The 21,935-nt window shown below is 42.0% G+C and overlaps 1 protein-coding gene across 2 annotated transcripts in view; it reads right to left on the bottom strand.

Moving 5' to 3' along the window:
* Positions 1–4,206: 4,206 nt before the first annotated feature.
* The window catches only part of tmem248 (transmembrane protein 248), a 54,949-nt gene continuing 37,220 nt past the window's right edge, over positions 4,207–21,935 (bottom strand). The window contains exons 4-7 of one of the 2 annotated variants that reach the window (XM_070857180.1): positions 20,244–20,394; positions 10,963–11,146; positions 8,209–8,450; positions 4,207–6,373 (exon numbers count right to left, since the gene is read on the bottom strand). In XM_070857180.1, coding sequence (XP_070713281.1) covers positions 8,223–8,450; positions 10,963–11,146; positions 20,244–20,394 — 563 coding nt within the window. In that variant the 3' untranslated portion in view covers positions 4,207–6,373; positions 8,209–8,222. The remainder of the gene's footprint in view (positions 6,374–8,208; positions 8,451–10,962; positions 11,147–20,243; positions 20,395–21,935) is intronic. The other variant, XM_070857181.1, reaches the window with a different exon arrangement.

Here is a 21,935-nt window from a genome sequence, read left to right as displayed (position 1 = left end):
CATTTGGATTTTCAAAAGGCATTCGCTAAGGTGCCACACGAGAGGTTATTGAACAAACTGAGGGCTCATGGGATTGGGGATAATATACTAGTATGGATTGAGGATAGGTAAACAGACAGAGAACAGAGAGTAGGAATAAACAGGTCATTTTCAGGTTGGCAGGCTGCAATTATATAGGGCCCTGGTGAGACTGCACCTGGAGTATTGTGCAGTTTTGGTATCATTACTTAAGGAAGGATATACTTGCCATTGAGGGAGTGCAACAAAGGTTCACCAGACTGATTCCTGGGATAGTCCTATGAGGAGAGATTGAGTGGACTAGGCCAAAAGTATCTTGAGTTTAGAAGAATGAGAGGTAATCTCATTGAAACATACAAAATACAAAAAGGGTTTAACAGAGTTGACACAGGGAGGAAGTTTCCTCTGGCTGAGGAGACTAGAACCAGGGGTCACAGTCTCAGATTAAGGGGTCAGCTAGTTAGGACTTAGATGAGGAGAAACATCTTCACTCAGAGGGTGGTGAATTTCTGGAATTCTCTATCCCAGAGGGTTGTGGAGGCTCAGTCTTTGGTATTTTTAAGACAGCGATCAATAGATTTTTGGATATTAAGGGAATCAAGGGATATGGGGATAGTGCAGGAAAGTGGAGTTGAGGTGGAAGATCAGCCATGATCTCATTGAATGGCGGAGCAGGCTCGAGCGGCCAAATAGCCTACTCCTACTCCTAATTCTTGTGTTATGTTCTTATATGACCCACTTTCTGCTCCCTCGACCCTATTCCCACCAAACTGCTGACCACCCAAATTCCTTTTCTGGCTCCCATGTTAGTTCCCCCTCTCTCAAATCTGCCGTCATCACCTGAAAAAAAAAATTACCTTCGACTCCTCAATCCTTGCAAAACTACTGCCCCATCTCCAACCTCCTTTTCCTCTCCAAAGAGCTTGAATGTGTTGTCACCTCCCAAATCTGTGCCCATCTTTCCCACGGCACCAGGTTTGAATCCCTCCAATCAGGTTTCTGCCCGTGCCACTGTACCGAAATGGCTCTCATCAAATGACATCCTTTGTGACTTAACTTGTCTGCAGCCTTTGACGCAGTTGACCACTCCATCCTCCAACACCTCTCCACTGTTGTCCAGCTGGTTGGAACTGCACTCGCCTGGTTCCATTCTTATTGATCTAATCGTAACTAGAAAATCACCTGCAAGGCTTCTGTTCCCGCTCCTGCAACATTACCTCTGGTGTCCTCCGAGGATCTATTCTTGGCCCCCTCCTATTTCTGATCTATCTGCTGCCCCTTGACGGCATCATCTGAAAACACTGTCAGTTTCCACATGTGCGCTGACAACACCCAGCTCTACCTCCTCACCACTTCTCTCAACCCCTCCACGGTCCCCAAATGGTCAGACTGGCTGTCTGACAGCTAATTCTGGATGAGCAGAAATGATCTCCAATCAAATATTAGGAAAATCGAAGCCATTGTTTTCGGTCTCTGCCGCAAACTCCATTTCCTAGCCACTGACTCCATCCCTCTCCCCAACATATGTCGGAGGCTGAAGCACACTGTTCGCAATCTTGATGTTGTATTTCACCCGGAAATGAGTTTCCGTCCACATATCCGCAGCATAACTAAGGCCACCCATTTCCAACTCCATAACATCGCCCGTCTCCGCCCTTGCCTCAGCTCATCCGCTGCTGAAACCTTTATCTATGCCTTTGTTACCTCTAGACTTGATTATACCAACGCACTCCTGGCTGGCCTCCCACACCCTACGTATACTTGAGGTCATCCAAATCCCGGCTGCCCGCGTCCTGACTCACACTAAGTCTCGTTCGCCCATCACCCCTGTGATCTACATTAGCTCCCGGTTAAGCAATATTGGTGTCAAAATTCTCAAGACTTGTTTTCCAATTCCTCCATGGCCTCGCCCCTCCCCATCTCTGTAATTTCCTCCAGCCCCCACAACCACCCAACCCCACACAAAAGATATCTGCACTTCACTAATTCTGCCCTCTTAAACATCCCTGACTTTAACAGCTCAACCATTGGTGGCTGTGCTTATGTTACCTAGGCCTGAAGCTCTGCCTAAACGTCTCTTTCCTCTTTAAGATGCTCCTTAAAACCTACCTCTTTGACCAAGCTTTTGGGCCCCTGCCCTAATTTCTCCTTATGTGGTTTGCGTCAAATTTTGTGTCATAATACTCCTGTGACGCGCCTTTGGACGTGTTATTACATTAAAGGCGCTATATAAATACAAGTTGTTGAATTAAATTGTATTTAAATTAATCTTAAACATGTACCCAACACTGAAATTAAAAAATTACATGTATTTTTTGGATGATTACTATTAAGCTTATAGGGATTCTGTACGTAAATAGAATCCCCATAACCATAATGGGAGTTCCCTTTCTGATTGGTTGGGCCAGCCCACATGATCCCAGGGACACTGAACCAACTGCGCCCCTGGGATATGCGGGCCTCTACACATACATACGCATAGAGGCCCAGGAGCGTGAGTCTCCGTGGATTCTGTATCAGGTAGGTGCGTAGCTTTAATATGGTTCGGAAGCATCGTCCGGGGGAAGCCTTCAACTGCAAATTCAGCCCCAATGTGTCATGTTTTTATAAACGTAGGCTGCGATTTCCCCAACCTCGGTGAGTTCAGTACGGCCGGGGTCGGTAGCAGGTTCTGACATTGCTGCTGGTTCCAGCCCGCTCTGCAGAAATGATTTTACACAGCACCCCGCGCATTTCCCGGCCAACTGAAGGAAGTGAGTTTGATGCCGTCATTTGATGCTACGTCATCAGCCGGTTTTCTTAAAAGGGACCATGTCCAAATTTACTTTGACAGTTGTGCGGTCAGTGTTCTACAGCATTGAGGTGCTGCAAACAATGACAATCACTGCACAGAGGTGCAGGACTGCACCCAGGCTTTTCCGTGACTCCCTCCATATGCTTTTTGGGGGGGGGGGGGGGGAGGGGGGGGCGGGAAACACAGCACAAGGGAGGTTCTCTTCCCTTCCAATCTCACTAGCCACCCCTCACACTTACCCTCATCATAGTCCAATCATACCAACGAACAATACACAATGGATGTTTTATGCAATGTTCATGTAAAGTTTCTGTTAATGTCCTCTCAAACATTGAAATCTTTATTTTCAACACTTTGCATTATTGGATAGATATGTGTATGCACCTTTGGAAGTGGCTTAGTGAGTTGCAATGAATGATGAGACATAACCCAACGGTACCCTCCCCAATGGTGATGAGTGTGAAAGGAATAGCTTGGGCATTGCAGGGATGCTTTATGAGGGGTGGTGCCAACCTGGCGCATCATGTGGCAGCCTGGGTGTACAGCATCAATTGAAGTAAATCTGGCTATAGCGAGACCATCCTTGGCATCCCAGGCAACAATGTGGCCGTGTGCTGATGCCCTGTGCAACATCAGTTGATTGCGGAGTTGGTTGTTGGTGCTGCTGGGACTGATTGTAGTGGGATTCAGAGGGCCAAGGTGAGATCGTTTCAAGGGCACCAGTGCTTATGTAATAGATGGCAGGTGAACTGGAGATGGCAGAGCGATCTGTCAAATGGCGAGAGGTTGTTCTAATGAGGTGACACACACTTGCAACCTACATAAAGCTCAATGTGCCTTCCAAATGTAGTAAGCAACAGCTTTTGATCTTGGAAAGTGAACAGCTGTGAGATGGGAGCTTTCAAAGCATAATCGCAACTGTCAAGTAAAGAAATCATTTCTTGGTCACAACTCCAGATGTCTTTACGTGACGTGATCCCGGACAAGCATAAGCCTCATGGACAACCTGGTAAAATGCTAAGTTCAGCTCAAAATTATTTTTAATAGACTCTTAACAAGGTCAAATGACCTAAGTTGCCTCGCCCGCCACTGCGTGTCAGGTCTGTTCAGCCTCAACAGACCTGATATCTGGGAAAGTAGCGTGGTGGCGAGTTGACAGTGGGGTCCTGACCCACTGTCAATCATTTTAAATTTAACATCTGGTCCGCCACCCATCCTATCCTCAGAGCTGGTAAAATTCTGGCTAGTCTTTCAAAAGGCACTTACTTTAATTGTCATCAATGGGTGCGAATATATAACATATTCTTGTCTCCCAAAACAGTGAAATGCAGACAGATGCAGAGGTTGTTCGGCACAGATCAATAATATAATTCTAATTAAGGCAAATACAACACTTTTAGTCATTGGATCCTTTTATTCAGCAAAAGCATATGCAAATCTTACCAAAAAGCACAGAAACTCCAGAAATCTGAGATTGTCATAAAATAATGTACTATAATTACAATCATGCAACAAGACAAGCAACACAAGTCACAAAGTTATTCCTTCCTAAACAAACTATGGGGCATCCTACCTAGTGCTCAGGCACTTTTGCCAATGAACTAAGATTTGAGGCAACATGACTATTGTTTAAAAAAACACATATAGGCAATCAATCTTGGTTTATGCAATAGCTCTGAATCAACACATCTCCACATCCAAATCAGGAGAAGGCAGTGGAGAATAAGTAACCTCCATAGATGTGCAACATGTATGTCAAGGAATATTTAACACCAACCAGAAACTGCAACAAGTTGCAACTCCAATCAGGGCTGGCAGAGTTAAATGTATTTTATTTTAAATTCAGCCTAATTTGTGCCTGCATATTTTGCATGCAGCGCGGAGTTAGCTTCTAACGGAGAAAGAAATAAAAAAATGCCAGGTAGCTATTTGATCCCAGCATACTTGAGCACTAATACAACCAACCATATATGCTTGTCTGAAAGTTTGTTTGACAAAACCAACAAATGTTTTCATTTTCCAAACTAAGCCAACCTCAGAAGTTGTGTCATGTCGATATTAAAAGAAAGCTTTTTGGGGGAAATTAAAATGTTATGTCCAAAAGTGCAGAGATTTGTTCACATTCTTTACTGTTTTCCACTGCTGACTGGATCCATACGTGTGGAGAAAAATTCCATATGGTTCTGGTTCAGTGCAGCACTAAGACTCATTTCAAAACTTACTGAATGAACTGGGAAGGGACCAAGAGTCTGAAGAACTCAGAAGAGCAAAATATAAAAATATCAGCAAATAGCTAGTGCTGTTTATCCTCATTTGGCATGTAACTTTAAAACAAAATTACAGCCCAAAATCAATGCAATGTCTGTGTTCTGTAATAGATCAGTTATTCTGCAGAAACCCACAAAATTAGTATTAAACTGTGTTTAAACATTGAGACCTTTGAGTCAAATTTCACCAATTAAAAAGAAAACTAAATATTTGAAGTGTACCAAAGCAACATCCTGATACTATTAGGATCACATGGGCTTTGGGGTGCAAAGTACTGAAACCCACAAATTTGTGAAGCTCTTTGTGACAGTTTGGAGTTTCTTTATACAATCACTAGCAACATTATAAACAATGTGAATTCAACAAAATCTGTGCATGAGAGGGTCATTCATTTTTAAATGAATTTGCAACGCTTTACAAACAGGAAAAGACAAAAAGGCCAATAGAAATATGAAGGTAATTAAGGCAATTTGTGGACCATTTTGCAGACAATACTACACATGCAAATACACATCTTGACTGGGGGGCATGTGGAGGAAATGAGAAAAAAAGTTGCACAGTATTCCATCAAGCCATACACATAATGCAGCCGATGCTGGGCACTTCTAAGCAAGCAATTATGCTGGACAGCAGTATTGTAAATTGCACATTGAATTCCATATCCATTTCCTGCAAGCTCAAGCAGTACTGAAATGCACTATAATATACATTTGTCTTCTTCAAAATTCCAAAAGGTTTGATGCCTTTTCTGTCGAGCATTAAGAGATAATAATTGTGCTGAACCACATATACACATCAACTCCAAATACTTAACAGACCATTGGTGTCAGAAATGCAGTATATACCACTACAGCACATATTTCCAACACATTATTTACATATTTGATACAACCTTACTGTTTAAAGTATTCTTGCAATGCAACAAAGCTTCAAAAGGGTTCAAAAAGTTTCAACAAAAAAAAATGCTTCTGAATGCATGGTTAATCTTCATGAACCTCATTTCTATACACCCAGGCTGGTATGGCAGCAAACTTTTTTGTTTTTCTTTTTTTTTTTAAAAAAAACGCAGTTAGCTTGTGGCACAAGTGCATTGATGGACTTGTTTTCGGATATATCCTTACAAATATGTACAAAGTAAATACAGGCACTTAAAATGTCTTTGGTTGGAATAAACCAACTTTGCAGGACACTGCATTCAAAGCGTCAACACCCAGTACTTTGGGCTCAACGTGCAAATGCTGCAACCTGTCCACTTCCAGTAATGAAGCTGATTTATGCTTCTGATAGTGCAACCTGGAAAGGGGGGGAAAAAAACAACATAGTATGCAACCATAAAAAGCAAAATCAAACTAAACTAGATTAGCAGCAGTCCATAATAAAGCCAGTTTCTTTATCTTGTTTACTCATTTTAAGAGTGCAGTTATTTTTACAGGGACCTACGAGACCAGTAACTAGTAGAGAAGACAAGGGAGAACCAGTGGATGTGGTGTATCTGGACTTTCAAAAGGCTTTTGACAAGCTCCCACACGAGATTGGTGTGCAAAATTAAAGCACATGGTATTGGGGGTAATATACTGACGTGGATAGAGAACTGGTTGGCAGACAGGAAGCAGAGTGTCGGGATAAACGGGTCCTTTTGGCAGGCAGTGACTAGTGGGGTGCCGCAGGGCTCAGTGCTGGGCCCCCAGCTATTTACAATATACATTAATGATTTAGATGAAGGAATTGAGTGTAATATATCCAAGTTTGCAGATGACACTAAACTGGGTGGCGGTGTGAGTTGTGAGGAAGACGCTAAGAGGCTGCACGGTGACTTGGACAGATTAGGAGAGTGGGAAATGCATGGCAGATGCAGTATAATGTGGATAAATGTGAGGTTATCCACTTTGGGGGCAAAAACACGAAGACAGAATATTATCTGGATAGCAGATTAGGAAAAGGGGAGGTGCAACGAGACCTGGGTGTCATGGTACATCAGTCATTGAAAGTTGGCATGCAGGTACAGCAGGCGGTGAAGGCGGCAATTGGTATGTTGGCCTTCATAGCTAGGGGATTTGAGTATAGGAGCAGGGAGGTCTTACTGCAGTTGTACAGCGCCTTGGTGAGGCCTCACCTGCAATATTGTGTTCAGTTTTGGTCTCCTAATCAGAGGAAGGACGTTCTTGCTATTGAGGGAGTGCAGCGAAGGTTCACCAGACTGATTCCAGGGATGGAAGGACTGGCATATGAGGGGAGACTGGAGCGACTGGGCCTGTATTCACTGGAGTTTAGAAGGATGAGAGCGGATCTCATAGAAACATATAAAATTCTGATGGGACGAGACAGGTTAGATGCAGGAAGAATGTTCCTGATGTTGGGGAAGTCCAGAACCAGGGGACGCAGTCTAAGGATAAGGGGTAAGCCATTTAGGACTGAGATGAGGAGAAACCTCTTCACTCAGAGAGTTGTTAACCTGTGGAATTCCCATCGCAGAGAGTTGTTGATGCCAGTTCATTGGATGTATTCAAGAGGGAGTTAGATATGGCCCTTACGGCTAAAGGGATCAAGGGGAAAGCAGGAAAGGGATACTGAGGTGAATGATCAGCCATGATCAGATTGAATGGTGGTGCAGGCTCGAAGGGCCGAATGGCCTACTCCTGCACCTATTTTCTATGTTTCTATGTTTAATTAGACCAACAGAGAGTCAGCAGACCAGGGATTCTGTGGTCTACAGCGGATTCCTGGTTGGGAAAAGCGGAACTCTGGATTTGCTTACAAATTTGGTAAACAAATTCCAGTAGAGCAAATAGAACAGTTAAATAATACTTAAGGTAGCAGTTTCAGTGGAAGTTTAGCAATATTGAAAATAAATATAAAACTCTAGGGGCATCTAGGCATTCAATCAGCATATTTAGCAGACAATAGATTATATACACACACACTATACACAAGTAATATTGTTAGAATCTTTAGTGTTGAGGCAATTTAAATGTAAGCACTAGTTAATACATTGGCACATTTATACTGAATGTAGCATCAATATTTAATTAATGTTGAAAGCTAAATTCTAGACAGTAGCAATGATCCAGGTAAATGCTACGAAACACCATTTTAGATTAGGAAGAAGATGAGAATAATTTAATACTCACAATTAGGTACTGTATTAGTGTCTGTATTTAACAGGCATCACGATCAGAGTATAATTTTTCTTTAAATCGGGCTGAGTCACAGAAAAAGAGGGAGTTACCTTTTCTGGACAGAATTCACTATTGTTTTGTCGTACTTTCCCTGGTCGTCCTTTGATAACCGCATAGCAGAATATTGTAATCACCATTACAAACAGGAAATAACTGGTATGCATCAAATGTAAGTTAATGAGTGAACGGTCATCCTGTAAATAAAGTATTTTTGGGGTAAAAATTTTACATAATCAGATCCAAAATCAAAATTAAACAGAAAACACACTATACATCTCTCACCTGCATTCTTCATTTTACATGTTTCACCATTTCTATTTTACCCTTAAATTTATTCAATCCTCCTCAGTTGGGAGATCTAGTTCAAAAACGGAACTACGGTTTACACAATCAAAGGCAGTCCCTCGGAATCGAGGAAGACTTGCTTCCACTCAGTGAGTTCTTTGGTGGCTGAACAGTCCAATATGAGAGCCACAAACTCTGTCACGGGTGGGACAGATAGTCGTTGAGAGAAGGGGTGGGCGGGACTGGTTCGCCACACGCTCTTTCCGCTGACTGTGCTTGATTTCTGCATGCTCTCGGCATTGAGACTCGAGGTGTGTTCAGCACCCTCTTGGATGCACTTCCTCCACTTAGGGCGGTCTTTGGCCAGGGACTCCCAGGTGTCAGTGGAGATGTTGCACTTTATCAGGGAGGCTTTGAGGGTGTCCTTGTAGCGTTTCTGCTGCCCACCTTTGGCTCGTTTGTCGTGGAGGAGCTCCGAGTAGAGCATTGCTTTGGGAGTCTCGTGTCTGGCATGCAGACTATGTGGCCTGCCCAGCGGAGCTGATCGAATGTGGTCAGTGCTTCAATGCTGGGGATGTTAGCCTGAGTGAGGACGCTGATGTTGGTGCGCCTGTCCTCCCATGGGTTTTGTAGGATCTTGCAGGGACATTGTTGGTGATATTTCTCCAGCAACTTGAAGTGTTTATTGTACATGGTCCAGGTCTCTGAGCCATACAGGAGGGCAGGTATTACTACAGCCTATATTTACACAATATCGAAGCATATAGAATGATACACAGCACAAAAGGAAGCCATTTGGGCCATCATGTTTGTGTTGGCTCTTTGAAAAAGCTATCAAATTAATCCCACACCTCTGCTCCTTCCTCCAAAGCCCTGTAAACAAAATTCCCCTTCAAGTATTTATCAAATTCACTTTTAAAATTTACCAATGAATCTGCATCCCCCACCCTTTCAGGTAGTACATTGCAGATCATAACTCGCTGCGTAAAAAGTGTTTTCATGTCACCTCTGAATCTTTTGCCAATCACCTTAAATCTGTGTCCTCTGGAAACAGTTTCTCCTTATTTCCTCTATCATATCCCTTCATGATTTTGAACACCCCTATCAAATTTCCTCTTAATCTTCTCTACTCAAAAGGAGAACAACCCCAACTTCATTATTCTCTCTACATAACTGCAGTCCGTCATCCCAGGTACCATCCGAGTAAATTGCTTCTGGACCCTCTCCAAGGCCTTAACATCCTTTCCAAAGTGCGGTGCACGGAATTCAACACAATACTTCCGCTGAGACCTAACCAACCAGGTATAGCATAACTTCCTTGCTTTTTATTCTATGCTTCTATTAATAAAGCCAAGGATCCCATGTGGTTTAGCAGCCTTCTCAGCGTGTCCTGCCACCTTCAAAGACAACCCTTTTACGGTTTGTGTTATAAAATATTTTTGGGGTCCTTTTTATGTTAGCCACTAATCTATTTTCATACTCTCTTTGCCCCTTTTTTGATCTCCTCTGTACTTTCTATATATGGAGCTGCATAGTCCAGCAAACTGAGAATTAGTACTCGTAAGCAAATCCATGGTCAAGGACAGAGAGAGCCAGTCTATTCTCATGCTGGATGAGATAATGAAATTGATACACTCCAAGCAGGAACCCACCAACTCCGAAAAGAGGTTTTCAGAGATGATTTAAAGTATGTTGTAGCCACTGGAAGTGAGAATTGCTGCAAAATTGCACAGCTCGGACAAGACATAGCTGGCATTCAGATGCTTAGAGATCCCATTCTGTGTTCTGAGGGACCTGGCGTCATGCAGTCAAGACCATAAAAATAAGTTTTATTGGTACCCTTGGGATTTTTAGTGCCTCAGGTCAATATTGAGGACCTGGAGGAAGCTGGGATTATTTCCATTAATGGTCAGTTCATGGAAATTTATTTGATAGTGGGCCAGGTAAGAGAGACCATGGTTTGGGTAATTTTATATTGTGTAGCAGCACTAAACACAGACCCAACAGCATAATTACCAGCACAATATACACATCAAATACAAACAGCAATATCTGCAGGGGAAAAATTAAGAGTTGAAGGCCTTTACAAAATAATGAACTTTGATGGGGTAGAGTTCAGTATAGAAATATTCTACCATAATCTGGAGCAATAAATTTCCAGCCTACTGAATGGGTCTTGGCCCATGCTTGTCTGGTATAGCCAGATAGCATTGTGCCAAATAATCCTGGTGAAAGATAAACCAATAAAACATTGTACATTAATAATGATAGCTAAAGTCAAAAAAAGTAACGTATAACTTTAACCAATGTTAATGTGTTGACAGCTTGTGTCATGGGTGCCCTAAAAAGAGAAGAAAAATAATATGGAACAAAGTTAGGTTTGTATTTTACATGCAAATAGCAAGAGGATACATTACTTACATCTGGCACAATGACTGTTAGTTTAGGATTGAGTGCATGATAGACTTTTCCAATTGCTCCTTTATAACACCAAAACGGGTTGTATTCCTGCGAGTATTTTGTATTTGCATCTCTAGCTGTGGTGAAGATTTTATACCAGATGGTGGCATTACTGTAGGTTTCAGGGATGCAGTGTGGTGGCTGGCTGTAAAATATAATTTTCTTTTTACTAGAAGTTTTAAATCTGCTTTGAAAGACATAATCCATTGCGCTCATACTGCCTCACTCCTTGTAAGATGATTAGAACTACTGCCAAAAAAAAAACAAACAGTTTCAATTATTTAGAAAACATACACCCATTTAAATTTTGCTTTAAACCAGACCATTTAGCAACCTTGGTGTTGAGCTTCTGACCCCATATACTCCATCACAAAGACTGGCTACATCTAGTTCCATAACATCACCCATCTCCACTGCTGCTGAAACCCTCATCCATGCTCTTCGCACTTCCAGACTGCACTATTCCAATGCTATCTGAGCCATCCTCCCATCTTCCACCCTCCATAAACACATCCAAAACTCTACTACCTGTATCCTACCCTGCACCAAGTCCCACTCACTCACCACCCCTGTGCTCACTGACCTACACTGACTCCGGGTCCACCAACACCTCCATTTAAAACTCTCATTCTCATGTTCAAATCCAACCGTGGCCTCGCTCCTCCCCATCTCTATAACCTCTAACAGCCCTACAATCCTCAAAACTCTGGTCCCTTGTGCATCCCCCCCAACTTACTTCACCTCACCATTGGTTGCCATGCCTTCATCCATCCAGGCCCGAAGCTCTGGAATTTGATTCATAAACCACGCTACCTCTTTCTCCTCCTTTAAGATGCTCCTTAAAGCCTACATCTTCAACCAAGCTTTTAATCTCCCGTCCTAATATTTCCTTCTTTGGCTCGGTGTCATTTTTTCATCTGATTCACTCCTGCGAAGAGCCTTGGGACATTTTATTTCGTTGAAGGCGCTATATAAATGCAAGTTCTTGTTGTTAACATATTTATGATTAAAATGGACATATATTTTTTCCAGCGTCAGGACAGAAACAAGATGCGATATTTGAAAATCAGAATGTCATTCAGAACTAAAAGGTAAACCAGATGTTACAAAGGTTCCTCCGTGCTAATTGTCAGTTTTCAACCTTAGCTTTTAATTATTCGTCCATCACATAGCTACATATTACTGTAGCTGGTACATGTCTCAAATATATAAACCCTAACACAGCAGCAACAGTCCTTGCATATACAACTTTAGTTTGACCTTCGTGGGCAGGGGGGGGGGGAATAAATAAGAATGTTCTAGTTAAAGACAGACATATTTCACTGCAAAATCCCTTAAAAGATGTAGCATAGTTACCCCATACAACAAATTGTACAGAGCATTTAATAGACTTTCTATAACTGCATTCAGAAAAGAAACATTTTTCCAAGCTGTTTATTTACTGGACCAGCACAATGTGTCACACTGGGGGGGGGGGGGGGGGGAAGCCAAGTTACAGGTTACCAGAACTATTCCAGACAGGATGAAAACCTCCATATAGAGAATGCAATAACTTTATGGAGGGTCATAACAACATTAAGTAAGCATTTCTTTTGAACTACAGAACACCTACATGCAATTGTTATCCAACTGCATAGTCCATTTGGTGAAGCATCCAATGGTCTTTCTTCAGTGAACAAAAGTAAAAGACCAGTGGAACAATATGTTTTAATTCAATTGGCTCAGTTGATCGCATTTTCACCTCAAACTCAACTTCATGACTTCACAACAGTCCCGACTGACACTTCAGTGCAGTACTAAGGGACTGCTGATTTACTGGAAGTATCATCTTTTGAATGAGACATTAAATCAAGGCTCCACCTGCCGTGTTGTTTGTGGGTCCTTATTGTGTGCAAATTGACTGCATTTTCCCCAACCAAGGCAATGATTACATTTCAAAAGCAGATAATGGATTGTGAAGTGATTTGGTATGCCCGGACTACAAAAGGTGCTACGTAAGTGCAAGTTGATTTTTCTTAAAAGATAGAAGGCCTAGGGAAAGAAGACACAAAAAATACTCCCGGAAATAGTGGAGAACCAAGGGTCTAGCGAGAATGAGAAACTAAAAGAAATTGGTATTAGTAAAGAAATAGTACTGGAGAAATTAATGGGACTGAAAGCCGATAAATATCCTGGACCGGATGGCCTACATCCTAGGGCTTTGAAAGAGGTGGGTATAGTGATAGCAGATGCATTGGTTGTCATCTTCCAAAATTCCATTGATTCTAGAACGGTTCGTGCAGTTTGGAAGGTAGCTAATGTAACCCCACTATTTAAGAAAGGAGGGAGAGAGAAAACGGGGAACTACAGACCAGTTAGCCGGACATCAGTAGTAGGGAAAATGCTAGAATCTATTAAAGACATGGTAACCGGGCACATAGGAGAGAATAATAGGATTGGGCAGAGTCAACACGGATTTATGAAAGGGATATCATATTTGACAAATCTTTTGAGGTTGTAATTAGTAGGATAAGGAGGAACCAGTGGATGTGGTGTATTTGGATTTTCAGAAGGCATTTGATAAGATGCCACACATGAGGTTATTAAACAAAATTAAGGCTCATGGGATTGGGGGTAATATACTAGCATGGATTGAGGATTGGTAAATGGGCAGAAAACAGAGAGTAGGAATAAACTGGTTATTTTCGGGTTGGCAGACTGTAACTAGTGGGGTGCCGCAAGGATCGGTGCTTGGGCCCCAGCTATTCACAATCTGTATCAATGATTTGGATGACGGGACCAAATGTAAGATATCAAAGTTTGGTGATGATACAAAGCTAGGTGGGAATGGAAGTTGTGAAGATGCAAATAGGCTTTAAGGGGATATAGACAGGCTAAGTGAGTGGGCAAAGAACATGGCACATGGCAAATGGAATATAATGGAGGAATATGAAGTTATGCACTTTGGTAGGAAAAATAGAAAAGCAGAGCATTTTTTATTAAAATGGTGAGAGATTGGGAAATGTTGGTGTTGAGGGACCTGGGTGTCCTTGGACACGAATCACAAAGTTAACACACAGGTACAGCAAGCAATCAGAAAGCAAATGGTATGTTGGCCTTTATTACAGGAGGATTTGAGTACAAGAGTAAAGACGTCTTACTGTCATTGTATAGGGTCCTGGTGAGACTGCAACTGGTGTATCATATAGTTTTTGTCTCTTTACCCAAGGAAGGATATACTTGCCATAGAGGGAGTGCAACGAAGGTTCACCAGACTGATTCCTGCGTTGGGGGGAGGGGGTTGTCCTATGAGGGCAGTGAATCTTTGGAATTCTCTACCCCAGAGGGCTGTGGAAGCTCAGTCTTGAGTGTATTCAAGACAGAGATCGCTAGATTTTTGGATATTAAGGGAATCAAGGAATATGGGGATAGCGCAGGAAAGTGGAGTTAAGGTAGCTCAGCCATGATCTTATTAAACGGCGGAGCAGACCAGTGGGGCCGATGCTCCTAATTCTTATGTTCTTATCAAATGAATTTGCATTCAACAAAGAAATCAGCACACAATTGTGGTTTAATTTATCTTCAAAATGTGACAACACTTTTTGACCAAGGTCACAAACGCTGCAAGCTGTAGTTATATCAGAAAGGTAATGGAGGATAATTTGATTCATGAAGTTATACATTTCTATAGATGGAAAGACCCGATTCTGAAGAAGGAGATAGGGACACTGACTTAGGTTAATTTGTTAGAAGTTTTAATTACACCAACCGATAGTTTAGAAATTTCTCCCAATAGATTCTGCTGCATTAAAGTAAATATAGAACATTTTCAATACAAATGCATTTATCATACAGAAATCAATTCCTCAACTTTTACTATCCATGGAATAATATAGAAAACGTTAGAAACGCTAATATGTGCGATGCTACAAGTCAAATCCTACGAAATGAATTTAAGGAGCTAGGAGCTAAATTAAAAAGTAGGACCTCAAAAGTAGTAATCTCGGGATTGCTACCAGTGCCACGTGCTAGTCAGAGTAGGAATCGCAGGATAGCTCAGATGAATACGTGGCTTGAGCAATGGTGCAGCAGGGAGGGATTCAAATTCCTGGGGCATTGGAACCGGTTCTGGGGGAGGTGGGACCAGTACAATCCGGACGGTCTGCACCTGGGCAGAATCGGAACCAATGTCCTCGGGGGAGTGTTTGCTAGTGCTGTTGGGGAGGAGTTAAACTAATATGGCAGGGGGATGGGAACCAATGCAGGGAGATAGAGGGAAACAAAAAGGAGGCAAAAACAAAAGACAGAAAGGAGATGAGGAAAAGTGGAGGGCAGAGAAACCCAAGGCAAAGAACAAAAAGGGCCATTGTACAGCAAAATTCTAAAAGGATAGAGGGTGTTAAAAAAACAAGCCTAAAGGCTTTGTGTCTTAATGCAAGGAGTATCCGCAATAAGGTGGATGAATTAACTGTGCAAATAGATGTTAACAAATATGATGTGATTGGGATTACGGAGACGTGGCTCCAGGATGAGCAGGGCTGGGAACTCAACATCCAGGGGTATTCAACATTCAGGAAGGATAGAATAAAAGGAAAAGGAGGTGGGGTAGCATTGCTGGTTAAGGAGGAGATTAAGGCAATAGTTAGGAAGGACATTAGCTTGGATGATGTGGAATCTATATGGGTAGAGCTGCAGAACACCAAAGGGCAAAAAACGTTAGTGGGAGTTGTGTACAGACCTCCAAACAGTAGTAGTGATGTTGGGGAGGGCATCAAACAGGAAATTAGGGGTGCGTGCAATAAAGGTGCAGCAGTTATAATGGGTGACTTTAATATGCACATAGATTGGGCTAACCAAACTGGAAGCAATACGGTGGAGGAGGATTTTCTGGAGTGCATAAGGGATGGTTTTTTAGACCAATATGTCGAGGAACCAACTAGGGGGGAGGCCATCTTAGACTGGGTGTTATGTAATGAGAGAGGATTAATTAGCAATTTCGTTGTGCGAGGCCCCTTGGGGAAGAGTGACCATAATATGGTGGAATTCTGCATTGGGATGGAGAATGAAACAGTTAATTCAGAGACCATGGTCCAGAACTTAAAGAAGGCTAACTTTGAAGGTATGAGGCGTGAATTGGCTGGGATGGATTGGCGAATGATACTTAAGGGGTTGACTGTGGATGGGCAATGGCAGACATTTAGAGACCGCATGGATGAACTACAACAATTGTACATTCCTGTCTGGCATAGAAATAAAAAAGGGAAGGTGGCTCAACCGTGGCTATCAAGGGAAATCAGGGATAGTATTAAAGCCAAGGAAGTGGCATACAAATTGGCCAGAAATAGCAGCGAACCTGGGGACTGGGAGAAATTTAGAACTCAGCAGAGGAGGACAAAGGGTTTGATTAGGGCAGGGAAAATGGAGTATGAGAAGAAGCTTGCAGGGAACATTAAGACGGATTGCAAAAGTTTCTATAGATATGTAAAGAGAAAAAGGTTAGTAAAGACAAACGTAGGTCCCCTGCAGTCAGAATCAGGGGAAGTCATAACGGGGAACAAAGAAATGGCGGACCAATTGAACAAGTACTTTGGTTCGGTATTCACGAAGGAGGACACGAACAACCTTCCGGTTATAAAAGGGGTCGGGGGGTCTAGTAAGGAGGAGGAACTGAGGGAAATCCTTATTAGCCGGGAAATTGTGTTGGGGAAATTGATGGGATTGAAGGTCGATAAATCCCCAGGGCCTGATGGACTGCATCCCAGAGTACTTAAGGAGGTAGCCTTGGAAATAGTGGATGCGTTGACAGTCATTTTCCAACATTCCATTGACTCTGGATCAGTTCCTATGGAGTGGAGGGTAGCCAATGTAACCCCACTTTTTAAAAAAGGAGGGAGAGAGAAAACAGGGAATTATAGACCGGTCAGCCTGACATCAGTAGTGGGTAAAATGATGGAATCAATTATTAAGGATGTCATAGCAGTGCATTTTGAAAGAGGTGACATGATAGGTCCAAGTCAGCATGGATTTGTGAAAGGGAAATCATGCTTGACAAATCTTCTGGAATTTTTTGAGGATGTTTCCAGTAGAGTGGATAAGGGAGAACCAGTTGATGTGGTATATTTGGACTTTCAGAAGGCGTTCGACAAAGTCCCACACAAGAGATTGATGTGCAAAGTTAGAGCACATGGGATTGGGGGTAGTGTACTGACATGGATTGAGAACTGGTTGTCAGACAGGAAGCAAAGAGTAGGAGTAAATGGGGACTTTTCAGAATGGCAGGCAGTGACTAGTGGGGTACCGCAAGGTTCTGTGCTGGGGCCCCAGCTGTTTACACTGTACATTAATGATTTAGACGAGGGGATTAAATGTAGTATCTCCAAATTTGCGGATGACACTAAGTTGGGTGGCAGTGTGAGCTGCGAGGAGGATGCTGCAGAGCGACTTGGATAGGTTAGGTGAGTGGGCAAATGCATGGCAGATGAAGTATAATGTGGATAAATGTGAGGTTATCCACTTTGGTGGTAAAAACAGAGACACAGACTATTATCTGAATGGTGACAGATTAGGAAAAGGGGAGGTGCAAAGAGACCTGGGTGTCATGGTACATCAGTCATTGAAGGTTGGCATGCAGGTGCAGCAGGCGGTTAAGAAAGCAAATGGCATGTTGGCCTTCATAGCAAGGGGATTTGAGTACAGGGGCAGGGAGGTGTTGCTACAGTTGTACAGGGCATTGGTGAGGCCACACCTGGAGTATTGTGTACAGTTTTGGTCTCCTAACCTGAGGAAGGACATTCTTGCTATTGAGGGAGTGTAGCGAAGGTTCACCAGACTGATTCCCGGGATGGCGGGACTGACCTATCAAGAAAGACTGGATCAACTGGGCTTGTATTCACTGGAGTTCAGAAGAATGAGAGGGGACCTCATAGAAACATTTAAAATTCTGACGGGGTTAGACAGGTTAGATGCAGGAAGAATGTTCCCAATGTTGGGGAAGTCCAGAACCAGAGGTCACAGTCTAAGGATAAGGGGTAAGCCATTTAGGACCGAGATGCGGAGGAACTTCTTCACCCAGAGAGTGGTGAACCTGTGGAATTCTCTACCACAGAAAGTTGTTGAGGCCAATTCACTAAATATATTCAAAAAGGAGTTAGATGAGGTCCTTACTACTAGGGGGATCAAGGGGTATGGCGAGAAAGCAGGAATGGGGTACTGAAGTTGAATGTTCAGCCATGAACTCATTGAATGGCGGTGCAGGCTAGAAGGGCCGAATGGCCTACTCCTGCACCTATTTTCTATGTTTCTATGTTTCTAAATCGAATTACAGAAACAGATCAGAAAGGCCAAGTTCTCAAAACACCCTTCTTATTCACTCACTATAAGAATCCTGACCGTAAAATAGTCTTGTTACTTTAACTACAGTTCTATATAAGCTCATATTTGATCAGATGCTTTATGTACATATGATTTTTTTTTAAACTTTCCTTTCCTCAATTGTTTCTCCTCTCCTGAAGGCATCAGGACTCGTTGATAAATTCACTTTCATGGATGGGGTCATCCATAAATACCTCACCCTAGTGGGCATTACTTTTCTGCAAGTCTCAATTGTGGGTGCGGAGAGCTAATCAACCATGAGGGCAGGGGAAGGGGAAATCACAGCTGAGCCCATTTCTGTTGTCACCATTAGTCCACATATATGCATTTCCTGCAGGAATAGCTGTATAGCAGTCAGGAATGGAGGAGGAATGGAAACCACAACCAACTTTCCTTCCATAACCCAGAGCTCACCCATCACTGCCCTGCTGCGATCAGCTAACTCAGCACCAACATGGGATCTAACTAGGGAGGACTCATTTTTTTGTATGACTCAACTATTCATTGGAAGATCCAATCTCTGATTATTCTACAGAATGAGCAGAAAATCACTGATGGCTGCTGAAAGACCTGGAAATTGTGGGCCCAATTTTGGCCATGACTTGCTCCAATTTTTTGGGAGTAAGTTGGTTTTTCTGACGTAAGTTAAAAAAACACCATTTTCCCCAATAAACTTGCTCCAGAGTAACTCAGTTAGGTATGATTTTTTTTTTTTTTAAAGTTGAGGGGGGTTTTTCCCCCAAAAGGGGGCGTTCCCAGCCACTTACGCCAGTTTTGGCCATTTATGCCACTTTGGCCAGCTAAAACTTACTCCAAGTCAACTTAGGTCAGTGTATGTGGCCAGCACTGAAAAACATTGCGGGCAATTAAGAATTCAGCGCAGGTTAGTACATTTAAAGCATCAAGACTTACAAGGCACAAAAATAAGCATTCAATAATAAAAAATACAAGGAAGCTGAGGACCTGCACCAAGACTTACAAAGCACTAAACAAACCACAAAAAGTAATAAGCAATCAATCAATAATAAAAAATAGAAGTCCTATCTTTAAAAAAAAACTTGTTTCTGGCATAAAGCCCACCCCCCCACCCCACATCAAAACTCTCCTCCTCCCCCCACCCCCAATCAAAACTTTCCTCACTAACCATCAATAGATAAAAAATAAAACTCAAGTCCTACCTCGGCCCGGGAAGTCAGCAGGCCAGCCGGCCTGTGCGGGATGCCATTTGGCCGGGGATAGGGGCTGCGAGCATCGGGTCCTGCTCATAGCCTGCAGGACACGCTGGGAGGGCAAGGAACATGCCCGCAGACTCTACTGCATGTGAGCAGCTGCCAGCAGTGTTTTCTGCGCTGGGCTGTTGCCCCGCCTCCCACTGCACTATGCACGCCACGACACTGGAGACTCGGCAGAGCGGGCAGGATGGGGCCACCTTTTTCGTCACAGTTTCCAGCGCGCAAAGTCGGCGCATTTAGGGTATGTGCGCCGAAAAAAAAATGTTGGGGAAAATTGGGCACTCTAACAGGTAAAATCAGGAGACTGCCCATTCCAGAAACTATGGCTTAGCAAACAACAGTAAGCTGAATTTGAACTTCTTCATACAAAGGATAATTATGGACACCACCAATATCTAGGAGTATCATAATGACTGGTATCAAATGCAGACAAATTCATTTTGTGTTCAGAGTCTTATATCATCAAATAAGGGTAAACTTGGCTCTAACTTCTATATCAGCAGTCACTGCAAAATGTCTCAAGTTCATACTAGACAACATATTTATTAAATATTGACAGAATGTGGAGTTGTAGTTCAAAAACTACAGAGTCAGATTAGAAAATAAGATTTCTCTGAACATCTGTTTGAAGAGCCCCAGCAGTACCAGAATAATACTCACACTGTGACAGGGAAAACATTAGTTGTGGCTGTAATGGTCATGCACGTTGTGTAAACCATCTGCTCACAGTGGCCATGGAGTACACACTCATCTGAATTCCAGGATGTCGGTAGTGTAAATGTAATATTCATTTCTTCATGCGCTTCTCGTCCTACAAAACAGCCACAACACATTTTTTTTTAAAACCACCACCCATAAGCATGTAAATAACACTAAAAGGCTCTCTAGTAGTAGTTATTTCTAGGAGTGAGATTGTACGGAGTGCAAAAATCAAAGACACAAGCCAACTATGACCTCAGTTAGAACTAAAAGCTATATATTCCCTCAGGGAGATATCCAGTACTTATAACACTTGATGTGTTTGTTAAAAAATTGGCATGTTCCTTTATAGGGCCATAAATCCAGCATAAAAACTATTAAATTAAGTTACATTAGTGGTAAATATTAGTTGTGCACTTCAGGAGCCTAACATGTAATACGGTATGCCACAAGAAATACATTTGGGTTCAATAATCAGTAGCATGTATTGCATTATAATCCAAATTCATAATTAAATTAATGAGACTCTCATTTATAGTGAAAGACTAACAAGAATTAAATGACAAAAATTATGGAGTCACTTAAAACATTACACGAAACATGTTAAAAGTGCTATGGCACAAACACAATGGATAGTGAATAGAATACAACACAGCCAGCAGCAAGGTATTAAATATTTCCACTTCCAGGACTTGCCATCACTCACTCATAGTCAGCCTTTTGATAAAATACACTATAAAACAAAGTTTTTATATCTCCAAAGTCCCCAGAATGCAAATGTGACATATTTGACCAATGTAAACTGTAAAGCTAATCAGAAGCAAACCACAATAACTTGCATTTATATAGCATCTTTATTGTCGAAAGCACTTACATCTTATAACACTAATACTATAGGAAGTAATGTCAGCTATTTGACAATCATATTATGAAGCTACAGTTACTGGCAATTTAAAGATAGTGCAAAGATATTCATTCACAGCTGATGCAACACCAAGCTATTGAGACAAAAAAATAAAATTAATTTAAAATGCTGATACCATTGAGGGATAGATCAGGATATGTGGGCACTCGGAATGCTACTTTTGGATTAGCCAACAATAAATAATTTATATTACAATAAATAGCTTGTAACATTTAGAAAATAAACTGTTACATTTTCCAAAGGTTGATCTGATGTCAAATTACATAACCCCATTTAAACATCAGCAATGCATTAAACAAGAACTTCAGTAACTAATTAGTAAAAGGCCATTTGGTCCATCAAACCCTCCACTTCTAATGAATGGATGAGGCAAGGTCAACAGACTCTTCCCAACTTATTTAAATGTCCAAGGGAAAAACTACAAATTAAATTGTGAAACGGTCAGAATTTTGAAAAAAGTGCAATTCAAATTAAAATTACAGCTCCATCATTCAGCTCTACCAGATATAATTCAGATAATGTTACCATGATCCAGCAGGATGGAACCCTAGTGCTATATACCACATTTAATCAACTACATCAATACTTGTCCAATTCCTTTTGTAACCAAAATATTCGTCCAGCTATTTATTCTAATATACATTGCAACACCTGGTAACAAACAACTGGAAACAATGCAACATCTGGAAACATTTCTCTGGTAATTCTCACATTACTGTTTGTGAGAA

Source organism: Pristiophorus japonicus, chromosome 16, assembly GCF_044704955.1.
Source record: "Pristiophorus japonicus isolate sPriJap1 chromosome 16, sPriJap1.hap1, whole genome shotgun sequence".
NCBI lineage: Eukaryota > Metazoa > Chordata > Chondrichthyes > Pristiophoridae > Pristiophorus > Pristiophorus japonicus.
The sequence above is the reverse complement of the archived record's forward strand: the minus strand, read 5'-3'. Positions and strand labels throughout refer to the sequence as shown.